The 17,228-nt window shown below is 42.1% G+C and overlaps 1 protein-coding gene across 2 annotated transcripts in view; it reads left to right on the top strand.

Moving 5' to 3' along the window:
- stk10 (serine/threonine kinase 10) overlaps window positions 1-14,500 on the top strand; it is a 100,702-nt gene extending 86,202 nt beyond the window's left edge. For both annotated transcript variants that reach the window (XM_067996415.1, XM_067996414.1), the window contains 5 exons: window positions 2,527-2,651; window positions 4,511-4,699; window positions 6,439-6,564; window positions 8,691-8,804; window positions 13,838-14,500. In XM_067996415.1, the coding sequence (XP_067852516.1) occupies window positions 2,527-2,651; window positions 4,511-4,699; window positions 6,439-6,564; window positions 8,691-8,804; window positions 13,838-13,975 (692 nt within the window). In that variant the 3' untranslated portion in view covers window positions 13,976-14,500. The remainder of the gene's footprint in view (window positions 1-2,526; window positions 2,652-4,510; window positions 4,700-6,438; window positions 6,565-8,690; window positions 8,805-13,837) is intronic.
- The last annotated feature ends 2,728 nt before the right edge of the window (window positions 14,501-17,228 follow it).

Here is a 17,228-nt window from a genome sequence, read left to right as displayed (position 1 = left end):
TAAATCTATAGTTCTGTAGTAGAAAAATTCATTGCTTTTTCTAAGTTCATAATGTACATTAATGAAGTATTGACTTCAGATTTACTAAATACAGATACACACCAACAAATATTTCAAAACATTGCATTGGGCAAAATGTATATGCAAAATTTAGGATTGCTGGAATGATTTAAAATTCCACTGAGTCTACAGGGCCTTGCATTAAAATAATAATTCCAGCTGCTCCAGTGGCTCAAATGAAGTTATCAAATGAGTCATACAGACCAGAAACATCTCTAGTTCAATCCCTGGTCTCTGCGATGATATTGGAACTGAGCCAGGGTGACACTAGAGGTACTACAATTGGCTTTGGGGTTTGGCTGAGATGCCCCCTGCTGTTAAATAGACTATCCACACTTATAGTACTGGAAAAATAACCGAGAGCTTGAGTTCATGTCCCACCACAGGTTGTGAAATTGAATTGAAGAAATCTGGGTTAGCACCAGAAAAACGACCATGAAAACTGCCGGATTATTGTAAATACCCAATCGCTAATTTCCTTCAGGGAAGGGAACCAGCCTATCAGACAAGCCTACACATAACATATAGATCCAATTATAACCCCCTGCACCCGACTAGAATGGAGCGTGCAGGGGCTTAAATTATTGGTAGCATCGTACTCGCCTTGCACTCACACCATGCCCCAGTTTAACAGAAGCATTTTGGGCAGCGTGCGAGGCTCTTGCCCCAGCCAGGCGAGGGCTTCATTGACGTTCAGACCCCAACATTATTTGAACCTTGGTCCGCGTGACTCACGCAAATGCTTGGGGAAGCTGGTATGATGGCGTGATAAGGCTTCAAAGCCAGAAGAGGCCCAGGTAAGTATATTTTTAAAGATATATATTTTGAAGGTTTCCTTGTGGGCCAGGAGGTGCAGGAGTATTCTTGGCTTTCTCCCTTCCCGACTTTGACTGCATCTGCCCCCCACCCCATTCCACTCACCTAACTGCTGGGGACCATTCCTGTGGGTCCTTGGAGGCAGCCTCCTGTCGCGCTCACCCCGCTTCTGCATCATTCCTACTGGATCTGGGTGAGAGTTGGGTCTGTGCTATGTTAATGAGGAATTAAAATGGCCCGAGCTTCACTCTGCCGAGTCAGGGCGAGCCTGTCACTTGCCTTGCCGGCCCCACGTATGCCTCTCCCTCCAGGTTACGATCGAGGCTTAAGCGTTTAATAATGCCCTCTAAAGTGGATTTGCAAGCCAGAGCAACTAGGGAAGAGCAATAAATACAGCCTTGCCCGTGTCTCCCACATCCCCAGACAAATTTTAAAACACACTCGCTGTCTCATTAAATAATGGCTAGTTGGGTGAAGTACCGGAGGGCCCCCACTGCCTGTAGAACTGAGTCAGTGCTTTCAAGAGGGGAGAGGAGGGCAAGAAAATGGCTACGGGGAGAATAAACAGCATAAATATGTTTTTGTACCATCTTAATTAATTTAGAACTAGTATATAATTAATGTTCTAATTATATACTAGTTCTAAATTAATATAGTATTAATTTATATAGTATTAATTTAGAACTAGTTATTATCTTAATGGTGAGAAACTGGAAAGTACTGCAGTACAAAGGGATCTGGGGGTCCTAGTGCAAGAAAATCAAAAAGTTAGTTTGCAGGTGCAGCAGGTGATCAAGAAGGCCAACGGAATGTTGGCTTTTATTGCTAGGGGGATAGAATATAAAAACAGGGAGGTATTGCTGCAGTTATATAAGGTATTGGTGAGACCGCACCTGGAATACTGCATACAGTTTTGGTGTCCATACTTAAGAAAAGACATACTTGCTCTCGAGGCAGTACAAAGAAGGTTCACTCGGTTAATCCCAGGGATGAGGGGATGGACATATGAGGAGAGGTTGAGTAGATTGGGACTCTACTCATTGGAGTTCAGAAGAATGAGAGGCGATCTTATTGAAACATATAAGATTGTGAAGGGGCTTGATCGGGTGGATGCAGTAAGGATGTTCCCAAAGATGGGTGAAACTAGAACTAGGGGGCATAATCTTAGAATAAGGGGCTACTCTTTCAAAACTGAGATGAGGAGAAACTTCTTCACTCAGAGGGTAGTAGGTCTGTGGAATTTGCTGCCCCAGGAAGCTGTGGAAGCTACATCATTAAATAAATTTAAAACCGAAATAGACAGTTTCCTAGAAGTAAAGGGAATTAGGGGTTACGGGGAGCGGGCAGGAAATTGAACATGAAGCTGAGTTCGGATCGGTCAATGCCCTGTGGGTGGCGAGAGGGCCCAGGGGCTGAGTGGCCAGGTCCTGCTCCTACTTCTTGTGTTCTTTAGATTTGTGGTTGGGATCAGATCAGCCATGATCTTATTGAATGGCGGAGCAGGCTCGAGGGGCCGATTGGCCTACTCCTGCTCCTATTTCTTATGTTCTTATATATAACAGGCTACTGATATCAGTATGCTACCAGGTTGCCCACAGATTATAAAGCTGTGACACTTAACTGAACCTGCTTTTTTTTTTCTCGCTGCAGATAGGGAGGCTGCCATCTGGGAGCTAGAAGAGCACCATCTACAGGAGAAACATCAGTTCCTCAAGCAGCAGTTGAAGGATCAATACTTTCTGCAAAGGCATCAGTTGCTGAAGAAACATGAGAAGGTAAAAAAAAATCTGACTAATGTAGGAAAACATAAGTATCTATATTACCCATAAAGATTGTATGATTTTTGTTAGTCTACAAAAAATGGAGCTGTTTTAATGTGAATAATCTATGACTTTCACTAATGTTCAGCCAATTTGAAAGAGTCTTGCATTTTCTGTGCTTTATATTTTGAATATCAACAATGATGTTAAATGTTTCAAAAAAGGAACCTGTGCTAAATGAACTCTACAGCTATTCTTATGCAGGTTAAATGATTGCAGTATTTTTAACAGAAACATAGCTAATAATAGAGTAAATGTACAATGAATTCTAATTTGGGCAGTTCATTCTTTTATATCTGGTAGGACACCAGATCAGTGGAAGCTGATTCCTTTCCTTGGTCTGAACTAAACCCACTGCAGAGAGGGGGGAAAAATCTGTCAACTCCAGAGTTGAAAAGGCTGTGCATTTAAATCCTACCAACTTAAATTAGCATTTTTAATTCCTGCTTTCTCCATGTTTGTGTGCTATGTAGAAATGGATATTTACAGTATAATTAACCTGAGAATTAAGGCAGAATGTTTGCATGAAAATAGGAATTATAGCTGGATCATTTTGTTCAGAGATCTTTGATCATAAAATAGCAATCTTTCTGTATATCTCAAACTATTTCCCATAATATTCAACAGCAGAAACTTGTAGAAAGTGTTTTCTCACAGCACTTGGCAACACTTTCTACAGATTTGAAAGAAATCAAACATTCAAAATACCCTTAAGAGGTACCATTTTTATTACTTGGGAGAACAACTGTTGGTTTAGTCATTACATCTTTGAATTGCTTTATCTTATTTTGACACACATCATCCTGTTGCAGTGTTGAGTTTAGAGTCCATCAATCCAATTTTAGTAGACATCATCTTTGTGTAGTATTGGATGAGGCCTTTGTTTTATGTAACTGTTTAGTAAGGTAATATTTAAATGCCTCTACATTTCTCATTCTACACAATCAACGTTAGAAATGAATAAATTGTTCTTGCTGTTGTTGCATAAGATTTTACATTTAAATAAAAAATGGTCATTCAGTATATGAATTGGCACACTTTCTACAAACTTGTCTTATCTGATAAGTGCTTTTACTTGAGTAAATGATGGTGAGCATTGGTTGTACTTTTCTACTTAATTATCTGTCCCAGTCTGGCTTACAGGACAGATGCGTGACCACGATTACAACCACAACCTCCATTATCACTGCTTTCTGGCCAACTTGCTGGAGCGCAGTTTGGATGAAACACTTGCTGTGTGGTGATATAAATATTTTAAATTTGCTGCAGTTTCCCTGGTTGAGTGGATGAATGTACCGCCTGAGCCTTACATTCCAGGAAAATTGTTAATTTATGCTGTGTTAGCAGATGTCTAGTAGTGGAGCTCCAAAGGGCCTTAATGTCCCGAGGTCTGGAATAGAAAACATTATCCAACTCCATGTAGCTACCTATGACACCTGCTAGAAAGAACACATTTTGACTCCCAGTGAGGCCATGATTGATCTCAGCTGTAATGTCCCTACATGTTGAATAACTTGCTGGCCCTCAGTGTTCACACTCACTGGTGAAGAGGGGCCACTTAGATGAGTTACTGGAAAGCTATTGGTACTGAGTAGTGCTTCAGGATGGGTATCGCGCCTGCAGGAGAAAAGGGAGAATATGCAGTGTGTAATGCAGGACAGGAAAGCCAATTCAAGAACATTGTGAGGTAACCTAGGTCATCTTCAGTTGTATGATCATCGATATGTTTAGCTTTCTGCAGTGGAATTTGTCAATATTGCATTTCACGTACATACTGTCTCATTTTATTTACTTTGCATGGTTGACCCCTGCAGGAGTTGGAGCAGATGCAGCGTTATAATCAGCGAATGATTGAGCAGCTAAAGATCAGGCAGCAACAGGAAAAGAACAGACTTCCCAAAATCCAAAGAAGCGAGGGGAAGACTAGAATGGTGATGTACAAGAAGAGTTTGCGCATTAACTCTACGGGGAGTCACACAGAAGACAGAGAGAAAATCAAACAGGTAGTTTATGTGACCCAAGCTCGATAAACTTAAGGTGCTGCTTTGCAACTTCCACCAGGCTACCATTATAGATACACAAAGGGCAAAAATAAAAGCCCCAAAGCTCCACATATCTATAAAATAGATGTATTCCTTTCAAATACAGAACTTATGTAAATAATTAGTTTGCTCTGAGCGTGCTGGCTACTTTTGATTGCTTTCGATTGGAGAGAATTTGAAGGAATTTTTTTAATTCTAATTTTTCACTCCCTGCTTTATCCTTCATTCTTGATAGTTTTCCAGTTTGAACTGTAGAATTTCCTCAAAACAACTACTTCACATTGCCAACAAAAGTTATGGTTTGTGAGCAAAACGGGACCCTATCTGTTGGTGTTGAAAATGAACCTTGATGCGTGCTTATCCTGGTTCCAGACAGTCTCATGCTTTCCAATGGCATCAGATTTTGGTGCTACCTCTTAGATCAATGCCATAACATTCAAATTTGGGACTTGTCCAATTTACACACACATGCCCAGTTAATGGGCTTTGAGGAAAAATAATAATTTGCTTGATTAATACTCTTCGTATAATGAATACTTCCAATGAGATCTTTGCATGGTACATGTCGCACTCATTGTTAAATTTTTTAACACCAAAAGAAGTACTCTGCTATACTTCTCACACATACTTACATTTGGTAATGGTTGCAAAATTTTAAAAACATGAAAGAACTCGCATTCATATGCTCAGGAAATCCCAGAGCTTTTTAGTCAATTAAGTAGTTTTGAGGTGCAGTTACTGTTATGTAGAGAAATGCAGCAGACAATTTTGTGTACAACAAGGTCCCACAAACAGCAATCAGATAAACTGCCAAATAATCTGTTTTTTGATTGTTGGTTGAGGGATAAACATTGGCCAGTACACTAGGCAAATTCCCCTGCTCTTCTTTGAATAATGCCGTGGGATCTTTTATATCCATCTGAGTAATCAGGTAATTCCTCAGTTTAACGTTTTATCCAAAAGACAGTTGTAACACTACCTCAGTTCTACACTGAAGTGTTGGCCTAGATTATGTGCTCAAGTCTTTGGAGTGGGCCTTGAACCCACGACCTTCTGTCTCCGATGCAAGAGTAATACCACTGAGCCAAGGCTGTGCCAAGCAATATTCTTCTATATTATGGGTGGACTTTTAATGGCTGAATGTAATCTGAATAATATAGTAAGCTGGGGACTTTTTTCTCCACAGTGGATTTTTTAAATGAGTTATGTACTTGAGTATTTAACCTATTGAATGCAAATCCAAGTTTGGTGAAAATTAGTTTCTGCTTTTTGACCAAGCTTCTTTTTATTAAATCTCCACACACAGTTTCTTTCATATAATTTTAGGTGGGTCGGTAATAGATTCCAGGCTACTAATTACTCTGTTTTCAATCTGACAGGTGTACGTGTCGTGGGTTAAGGAGGGCAATTGTTCAAACTTCTGTATTCTCCACACACCATAGTAATCTGACCCTCTTTGATTTTTTTAAATTCCGGTACATACAGTATATCAAACCCCACAGGGCTTGTGGTGTATGGAGAATGCCTTTGTTCAAATAATTAAGGTGCCCGTGCAAAACGAGGTAATCAGCATTTACTTCCCTTCCCTGGAGACTGCTGTTACGTGCGCGGGTGGCTCAAAATGACTATATTGTGAACCATATTGACATATATCCTCCGTTTCATTCTCTAAATTGTGGTATGGTCTTACTTTCAAATAGTTTGCACAGCAAGAAGAGAAGAGGCAAAAGATGGAAAAGCAAAATCAGCAAATAAAACATGAAAGCCAAATGAGAGACATGCAACATGCATGTGAGAATAATATCCAGGAGCTCCAGCAGCTACAGGTAATCAGTTTAGCATTTACTGCATGTCTTTATGTGCACACTAAAGTTTGTTTCTGTATAAAGCGCAGTGCAATCTCATGGTTATTTACGATTTTTGTTATTGGATGGAATACAGGAGCAGAGACTTGAATATTATATAACATGCTCGCTTGTACAGGCCAGGTTGCAGTTGCTGCAGAATCTCTGGTCCATTTTTCTCATGCTGTTTCAGAGAAAATGGGGTACTCATTTTGTGCAGTGAGTATAACCTGGCATACTTTTTTTTTCAGAATTGCATTTGTAACTTTTAGAATGCATAATGAAAAATTGATTTTTGCAAGAAATTGAGGGGGAAAAATTCAATAAGGGTCCATTTTGGGCGATGGTAGATGCGCTACCACTCCGCGGCCGATGGACCCTGCGCAGGCAGGTCTCAAGTTTGGACCCAAGGGAGCACTTACCTGCAATCAGCCTTCCTTTCCAGGCCTTGCATGTGGAATCAAGGCAATTCTCACTTTCCACCACCAGAGGGAGCGCAATCTCTTAACAGGAGGATGTTTCTTAGAAATCTCTTAAAGGGAGCTGGTACCTTTTATTTGCTGAAAATAGCAAGCTATTGTCTGCATAGAGTCTGAACGGAGATCAGACATCGCACACATAAAACACAGATGCAGGTCCCATCCCTATGTTTACACACTGATGAGTTATGTTAAAACATAGAATAAAAGTTGCGCACTACTCAATCCCACATCCTCCAATCTGCATGCCAGACCTCACCAATCTGTCGATCTGAGTTGGTACCAGGCCTGCGAGAGTGCATGCACCAAGGTTCTCTGCTGATGCACTAGAGACCTTGGTGCAAGAGGTGGACAGAAGGAGGGACATCCTATATCTGCAGGGTGGGCAAGAGGCCCTCCAGATATATACTCAAAAGGCAGCGGGGGACCAAGTCAATGCCAGGCGCACATCATGAACATGGATGCAGTGCAGGAAGGAGTTCAATGCTTTGACGTGAGTGAGGTCAACTGTCAAGTGGCGTCTCCTACCAACTACACCCCCATCCCCCACATACCAATAAAATCTTTCCATCAGTACTCAACTCATCCAATCAGATGCTTCCTCTCACCCTTACATATTACCACTGTTTCAAGCCGCCCACCCACAACTCTCAGACCACACACGCTGGCAGCTATTCAACCATGACAAGCACATCACCCAGACATACGTCCCGCTTTCTTGCAGAAGAAGGTGGCGCATATCAAGAGGCAGCAAGTGGCCGTGGCATTTAGCCCCTCGAGCCTGTTCCATCAGTCAATGAGATGGTGGACCTGTGACCTAACTCCACATACCCGCCTTAGCCCCATATCCCTTAATACCCTTGGTTCACAGAAATCTATCAATCTCAGATTTAACATTCACAATTGAGCTAGCATTAACTGCCGTCTGCAGAAGAGCGTTCCAAACATCTCCCACCCTTTGCGTGTAAAAGCATTCCTAACTTCACTCCTGCACGTCCTGGCTCTAAATGTTAGGCTATGTCCCCACATCCTAGTATTGAAGTCTGGGAGACCTCCAAAAACTGAGACAAATGTCTCGGCAGCCAGAAGCAATAATCCAGCCACTAACCTGTAAATCCTGCATGGTCCCTTTAAATAGTGCCGGTGGGAGGTCCTCCAGGCACTCTAAGATACGTTCAGATGGTCGGGGTTAAGACTGTGTGTTGAGCATTAAGTCCCAAAATGGTGTCATCACTTTAAATCAGTTGCACACTGAAGCCATTTTCTCCCGACTTCGTTATCTGCATCTGCTCTAACTCCTATACCAAGATGGCGTCTGGCGCACGTCACGCAGGAAACGTGCGTGTGCATCCAAGATGCCATCTTGGATGTCGGAGCGCTGAAACAATGGGTGCTACACGGCCCAATTTAGCCCCCTGTATCCCTGTCCTGGGGTGCTAAAGATTTGGAATGTCAAGTGTCTACATTTTGGTTTACTTCGACTGACCACTGGTTGTAAATTGTCAATAACTGCAAGTGAGATCACGTGCAAAAGTGAATTTTGATATTTATTGGTGTTTAGTCAATGCAAGAAAGGCACGTAGCACATAATGATTGCCGATACTAATTTAATTACCCCTAATTCTTTAGAATGAAAAGTGCCATCTTCTGATTGAACACGAGACCCAAAAGTTAAAAGCACTTGATGAAAACCACAACCAGCAACTCAAGGAATGGCAAGAGAAGCTGAGGCCAAGAAAGAAAGTAAGTGGTTATGAACAGTCAAAAGGATTAAATGAAGAATTTAATGTTTTCTAGTGCCAAAGCCTTTTTCATTGCTATATGGATTCTTAAAAAGGGGAATTTGAGAACTGTTCCTACTTCCAGCTGTTCATCTGTACATGCTGTCATTATAAAACAAGTCAGTTTCAAGTGGCTTCCATTCATTAAACATGACATTATTTTAGAAAATTGAATACAAAACAGCAGTATTGTGCCTAACTTCCATTATAGTGACCCAAATGTGTTTCTTCCCCACCCCACAATCTTTCTTCAGTAAATTCTCCTCTGAAGGTGGAGGTTCCTGTGGAGATGGGGGGAGAGATTACAGTTTTATGGGTGGCTCTAGCTGCCTGATACATTCTTTATCTGTAAGTCTTAAAGTCAGTATTAGCAGTCTGTTTAATTGTGGTAGCATTTGCAGCTGAGCCCAAGCTAGTTTTTCAGCCACAGACAGAATTCCAATAAGGCTCATCTTTTTTCTCTTCCTGTTGCAGGCCTCAGTAGATCTGTCTAGGCCATGTGGCACCTAGCAACGAGCACTATATTGGCATTGGGAGGGGCCCGAGAGAAGTTAGCCTGTTCATCACTTTGGTTGGGAATGTGGCAAGGATTTAAAATTAGAGACTAGCTTTTTGTTCTGAGTGCAGCCACCATACTGTGGGGAATTGCTGAGCAGAGGCCAGGGAGAGCTGCTACTGGCCTGCTTTTGTGCATCATTAAATATAAATAGAGACCCGAGAGCAGGTTGTCCACTCTCTAGGCTATGGTGGACCTGCCATAATTTTCACTCCAAAAAAACTGCTGTAAAACAATTGGATTGCTTTACAACTTAGGGTCCTATGGCTTTTATTAGCTGAAAATAAGGAAAATTTATTACAAATCTTTAATGGCGCAATTGTAAAAGCATAGAGCGGGCCATTCCGCACACTCCTGCCTGCAGATGGTGTGTGGTAAGGCAGAAGAGAGAGTTTTGAGCTGTATTAACGAGGCCGGTACTCTGAGATCGTGAGTAAAACTTACAACTTTTTTTTTAAATGCAATATTAAGCCCAATCTTGTCGGAGCGGGGCATCTCACGGTGTGCGCCGTTAGTTAGACTTTTTCCTGCACCCTCCAGCTCGAATATAATTTGTGCCGTAACCTGCTGAAAGTGCGAACTGATAACAGCACGGCAAAGGCAGCAGGGTGTCTGGGCCCTTTGTGAAGAATGAGACCAATGAGATTTAAGGATTGCAAAAGAAGCAGGAGCGACAGAGAAGGAGGGTGAATTGGAGTCAAATCAGGTGGAGAAAGAGAATAAAAGAGATAAAGGAAAAATAAGAAAAGAAAAATAAATTGACATATTTAAAATCTCGAAGAATTGACTAGATGCAGAAATGAGACTCCAGTTTAAATTGTTCCCTTTCTGAGATTGGTTGCCATTGCATTAACAATTATCACATCGTTAAAAGGAAACTTGCACTGTTAATTATGAGCCCTAACTTTGTGGCGAGCTTAATGGGCAATTAATGTGCAAATCCAGCAAGTTCTTAAAAATAACGGGTAGGCTAAGGGCAGGATGCCATTTATGTGAGGCAAATGGCGGAGCGGCGTAAATCGACGAGCAAGTTCAGGAGATTCACATCTCACAGCGTATCTCCTCTTCCCCTGAACTTGCTGACCGATTTGCATATTAATAACGGCGTGCATCATGAACTCGCCATTATTTTCCAGGAAGATTTGGCTTTTTACTTGGTGTCTTACACTGAATTTAATGCCCTAGCTTCAGTGAACTGAGGATATTAATTTACTCTTATCAAAAGCAAAACACTGTAGATGCTGGAAATCTGAAATAAAAACAGAAAATGCTGGAGAAACTCAGCAAGTCAGGCAGCATCTGTGGAGAAAGAAACAGAGTTGACGTTTCAGGTCGAAGACCTTTCGACAGAACTGGAAGATGTTAGTTAGTTTTTAAGCAAGGACAGAGCCAGGGAAAGGAGGGGGGGGGGGGAGAAGTGACATCGGCCGTGTCAATTTCTCTACTCCCTTTGCTCACTCTAACCTACCTCCCTCTGAACTTGCAGCACTCGGTTCTCTCGGGTCCAACCCTGACGTTGTCATTAAACCTGCTGACAAGGGCAGCACTGTTGTTGTGTGGTGAACAGACCTCTACCTTGCGGAGGCTGAACGCCAACTCTCCGACACCTCCTCCTACTTCCCCCTGGAGCATGACTCCGCCACTGAATATCAAGCCATAGTTTCCCAAACCGTCACCGACCTCATCTCCTCTGGAAATCTTCGCCCCCCCCCCCCCCCCCGCAACGGTCTCTGACCTCATAGTCCCCCCCCAACCCCATACAGCCCGCTTCAACCTCCTTCCTAAGATCCACATCAGGATTGCCCTGGGAGACCCATCGTTTCATCCTGTTCTTGCCCCACAGAACTTAGTTTCTCCTATCTCGACTCTTTTTTTCTCCCCTTGTCCAGTCTCTTCCGACCTATATCCACGACTCTTCTGACGCCTTCCGCCACTTCACCAATTTCCCGGCCCTAACCGTCTCCCTTTCACCATGGATGTCCAGTCCCTCTTCACCTCCATCCCCCACCAGGACAGCCTGCGGGATCTCCACTTCTTCCTTGAATGGAGGCCCAACCAGCACCCATCCACCACCACCACCCTCCTCCACCTGGCTGAACTTGTTCTTACGTTGAACAACTTCTCCTTTGACTCCACTCACTGCCTCCAAATATATGGTGTTGCTATGGGAATACATTTGCATCTCTTTTGTGAGATACATGGACCATTCCTTGTTCCAGTCCTACTCAGGTCCTGTTCTTCACCTCTTTTTCCTGTACATTAATGACTGTATCGGTGCCATTTCCTGCTCTCTCCCTGAACTGAAAAATTTCATCAACTTTGCTTCCAATTTCCACCCTTGCCACCCATGGTCCAGTTCTGACTCTTCCCTTCCCTGACTTCTCTCTCTCTCTCTCTCTCCATTTCTGGTGTGGAGATGCCGGTGATGGACTGGGGTTGACAATTGTAAACAATTTTACAACACCAAGTTATAGTCCAGCAATTTTATTTTAAATTCACAAGCTTTCGGAGGCTTCCTCCTTCCTCAGGTAAATCCATTTCTGGGGATAGGCGGTCAACCAATATCTATTATAAGCCCACCGACTCCCACAGCTATCTTGATTACACTTCCTCCCACCCCACTTCCTGTAAGGACTCTATTCCCTTCTCCGTCGCATCTGTTCTGACAATGGCACATTCCACACCAGTGCTTCCGATATGTCTTTTTCCTCAACCGAGAATTCCCCTCCACTGTAGTTAACAGGGCCCTCGACCATGTCCGTCCTATTTCCCGCACTTCTGCCCTCACCCTTCCCTTCCCTCTCAGAACCATGATAGGGTCCTCCTTGTCCTCACCTTCCACCCCACCAGCTTCCACATTCAACGTATCATCTTCCACCATTTCCGCCACCTCCAGCATGGTCCCACCACCAAACCCATCTTCTCCCCACCCCTTTCAGCATTCCGAAGGGACCGCTCCCTCCATGTGACCCTGGTCCGCTCTTCTCCCCACGGCACCTTCCCGTGCGAGCGCAGGAGATGCAACACTTGCCCCTTCACCTCCTCCCTTCCCACCGTCCAGGGCCCCAAACACACTTTCCAGGTGTAACAGCAGTTTACTTGTACTTCTTTCAACTTAGTATACTGTATTCGCTGCACACAATGTGGTCTCCTCTACATTGGGGAGACCAAACGCAGATTGGGTGATCGCTTTGCTGAACACCTCTGCTCTGTCCCTGACCTGCCGGTTGCTTGCCATTTTAATTCCCCTTTCCATTGCCACTCCTACCTCTCTGTCCTCTGCCTCCTACACTGTTCCAATGAAGCTCAACGTAAGCTCGAGGAACAGCACCTCATCTTTCATTTAGGCACTTTACAATCTTCTGGACTCAACATTGATTTCAATAACTTCAGATTATAACCACTGCTCCCATTTTTTTCGGTCAGCTAGTGCTGGTAATGGTTCTGCTGCTGCCATTTACAGCTACTCCTGACCAATCTTGTGTTTCTTAACCTGTCCCATTACCACCTTCCTTGTCTTGCACCATCATCCATTTTTTGTCATTTAATCACTCTTGCCCTCTACCTTATCACAAACCCTCCCTTTTTTGTTCTTTCCTCCCCCACCCCTCCCTCCTTTCCCTGGCTCTGTACTTGCTTAAAAACTTTAACTCTTCCAGTTCTGATGAAAGGTCTTCGACCTGAAACGTTAACTCTGTTTCTTTCTCCACAGATGCTGCCTGACTTGCTGAGCTTCTCCAGCATTTTCTGTTATTATTAATTTACTCTGTCCATTCAGAATACTATACTTCGAATAATGTCCAGTGCTTACATGCTTAAAAGTAATTACATTTCTAGTACAATGATTTGAACATTGATCAGGAACAGAAATGTTATGAATTTCCGGCCTGGTAATTTCCTTGAGGCGCCTCCCATTCTGCCGCCGGTACATCAGCAGTTACCCTGTTTACATGTGCAAGCAGGGTTTCTGCTGAGCTTCCACCAAAGACACTGTGGCAGAGTGGGCGAAGCTCTTAGAAAGTTCCCAGCACCAGTCTTTCTGCTATGAAATATCTTGATTTTTGACTAAGCAGTATATAGTAAGCAGTAGATGATTAGATTATGCAAGGAAGTGTATGATTTTATAATATCTGCATTTATTTAGCTCCTTTATTAGATTTGAAATATATCAAACACTGCATTATCAGGATGGCAAGAAGTTTGATTTGAAGTTAAGAATTTGTAAGTTGTAACTACGGAAGCATTAATGGACCAAAATACACTTTGTATTATTCCAGTAATTCAGTAAATTCAGTCTGGTTTTGAAAATTTTAGTTCACCTTTATCAACACCATCAAATACTAATAATATTTTAAAAGGTTAATAGTACCTGATTCATCAAGAGTTTCTTTTGAATGTTTGTTTTTGTCAGAATTTTAATAGCAGTGTGTTTGATGCAGGCTTTGGAAGAAGAACTGACCCAGAAGAAAAAGGATCAGGAGATGTTCTTTAAAATTAGTGAAGAAGCAGAGTGTCAGAGTCCAAGTTCTCCAAACAAGGTTGCCAGATTTTTCCCTTTTGCTTCAGAGCCATCCTAAGGAAGATCAAGACTCCATGACTTCTCCATGAACTCAGGACTAGAAAGATATGAACAAGTCTTTAATTTATATTTTCTAAACTTAAATTGTATTAACGTTTTCTGATTTAGAAGGGAGAGAAATGCTGTATTTACTACTGATTCATAAAGAATATGAACCCTTGGATGTTACTATGTTCATCCAAGAACCTTGCTATGAACAAAAATGTCTGCTCATGTAGATGTACAAAAGTGTTCTTTAGTTGCGGGAGGCTTTTCTGTGCCTACTTCTAAATTCTTTGCTTGTTTCTCAGAGCTTTCTTGTTTGTGCATGACCAGCTAACAAAGTGAGAGAATGCAAGATTATAAAGCAAGTTTTTAAAAAAAAAAATTCTGTTATTTAGTTCATATACCAAAAAGCAATTTTTACTAAATATTCTTAATACTTGACGAGTTAATGAAGAACTTGGTTCAAGCAAAAAAAAATCCTGTTTAGGTGAACCACTATGTTTAAAAAAAATACTGCCAATAAAAGTTATAATCTGAAGCATTGGTTGCTGTTTGAATTTTGTTCTACTCTGTTCAAAAGCACTTCCTGGTCATATCACTAATCCAATAAAATGAAGACTTCCCTTCAGTCTTTTGACAAGTCGTAAACTCAGCTGGAGTATTAGACTGGTGGCTGAGGGCCCTCAAGTTTCAATCCTTATTGGAATTATCACAGAGATTGCATCAGAGAGTGAGTTTTACCAATTACGAGTGGAGCTGTCTCACCTTGTGGAGAGAACAAAACCATCGAGAAACGAGGACAATGCAAGGGAGCTAACTTAAGGGAAAGGAAAACGTTTTTAAGCCAGTGCATTGATATGCAGTTACATTCCTTGTCTCACTGAGTGCTGAACAGTCAGATCTTTACCAACTAAGATTGATTGAATCAATTTGATTTTTTTTTTGTGGATCCTTACCCATTAGAATAGCCCAAGAACAGTTGAAATGGCTAGGGATGAAGTTCAGAGACCAAGCAATCCTAGTGGACTTGTGTTCAACATGTCCACCCAAGGCAGAGGAGCAATCAACAAAGCCAGTGGCATATTGAACTACATAGTACAAGTAGGAGGAATTTGTGATCAACTGTGCTTTGGTCAGTCGCCCCTTGAGGACTGCATCCAGTTCTGGATGGCACGATACAAAGGAAAAATTCAAGTGTTGGAGGCAGTGCAGAGAAACGTCATGAAGCTCCCCACCAGTGTCAAAAGGCTGAGAATTGGAGAAGCTTGAGCAATTCAATCTAGAAAGGTGCCTCCAAGAGGTAATCTTGGAGGCATTTCATATTTAAGAGAATGGCTAAGGTAAATCCAGAATATTAATTTAAACTGCAAAAGCAGACCAAGGGACACTGGTTCAAAGTAGTAAAAGGTAAATTTAGCACTATCTGGAAATTCTTCACACAGCGATCAATGCATGGAATGGACTTCCAGAGAGAGCAGTGGAGCCAAAAACCCTGGAATAGTTTAAGGAATTAAGGATGCTGAAATGGGATGATTTTAGGTTCTTTTCAGATGGATAAATTAGGATGGGCTAATGGCCTTCCTTATCTATAATTATTTTGTGATTTTACTTCAAAACTAGAGCTATTCTTGGCTACTGTTGAGCACACAAAGGAATGTATTCAAAGTATGTTACAGTACTGAAGGAGGCCATTCGGCCCATCGTGCCTGTGCCAGCTCTTTGAAAGAGCTATCCAATTAGTCCTATTCCCCTGCTCTTTCCCCATAGCCCTATGAATTTTTCCTTTTGAGTATTTATCCAATTCCCTTTTGAAAGTTATTGAATCTGCTTTCACCACCCTTTCAGGCAGTGCACTCCAGATCATTATAACTCTCGCCAAAAAAAAATAAATTTCCTCATGTTGCCTCTGGTTCTTTTGCCAATCACCTTAAATCTGTGTCCCCTGATTACTGACCCTTGTGTCACTGGAAACGGTTTCTCCTTATTTACTCTATCAAAACCCTTCATGATTTTGAACACCTCTCTCAAATCTCCCCTTAAACCTTCTCTGCTCTAAGGAGAATGACCCCAGCTTCTTGAGCCTCTCCACACAACTGACCATCTCTGGTACCATTCTAGTAAATCTGCACCCTTGCTAAGGCCTTGATATTCTTCCTAAAGTGTGGTGCCCAGAATTGAACACACCACTCCAGCTGAGGTCTAACCAGTGTTTTATAAAGGTTTAGCATAACTTCCTTGCTTTTGTACTCTATGCCTCTATTAATAAAGCCGAGGATTCCATATGCTTTTTTAACAGCCTCCTCAACTGGTCCTGCCATCTTCAAAGATTTGTGTACATACACCCCCAGCGCTCTATTCCTGTACCCCCTTTTAAAATTGTACTATTTCGTTTATATTGCCTCTCCTCATTCTTCCTACCAAAATGTATCACTTCACACTTCTCTGCGTTAAATTTCATCTGCCATGTGTCTGCCCATTTCACCAATCTGTCTGTCCTCCTGAAGACTTCCTATCCTCCACATTGTTTACTACATTTCTGAGTTTTGTGTATTCTGCAAGCTTTGCAAGTATACCCAAGTCCAGGTCATTAATCTATATACCTGGGGGACACCACTGTGTACTTCCCTCCAATCTGAAAAACGACTGTTTGCCACTACTCTCTGCTTTCTTTTCCTTACTCAATTTTGTATCTATGCTGCCACTGTCCCTTTAATCCCATGGGCTTTAATTTTGCTTACAAGTCTATTATGTGGTACTTTATCAAATGCTGTTTGAAAGTCCATATACACACCAACTGTATTACCCTCATCAACCCTCTGTTACTTCATCAAAGAACTCAAATCAAGTTAATCAAACATGATTTCCCTTTAACATATCCATGCTGACTTTCATTTATTTGCCCATACTTTTCCAAGTGCCAATTTTGTTCCAGATTATTGTCAAAGTTTCCCCACCACCCTTAGGCTGTCTGGCCTGTATTGGCAGGTTCATCCCCCTCCCCTTGAACAGGAGTGTGTAACATTTGCGATCCTCCAGTCCTCTTGCACCGCCCTCATATCTAAGGAGGATTAGAAGATTGTGGCAAGAGCCTCTGCAATTTCCCCCAGTAACCTGGTATGCATCCCATCTGGACCGGGTGACTTTTCTACTTTGAGTATTGCCAAAGTACCACCTCTATCTATTTTTATCCTCTCCAATATCACAACTATCTCCTTTACTGTTGCATTTGCAGTATCCTCTTCTCTATTGAAGACAGATGCAAATAT

Source organism: Heptranchias perlo, chromosome 14 (genome assembly GCF_035084215.1).
Source record: "Heptranchias perlo isolate sHepPer1 chromosome 14, sHepPer1.hap1, whole genome shotgun sequence".
NCBI lineage: Eukaryota > Metazoa > Chordata > Chondrichthyes > Hexanchiformes > Hexanchidae > Heptranchias > Heptranchias perlo.
This window is presented reverse-complemented; position numbering and strand designations above follow the sequence as displayed.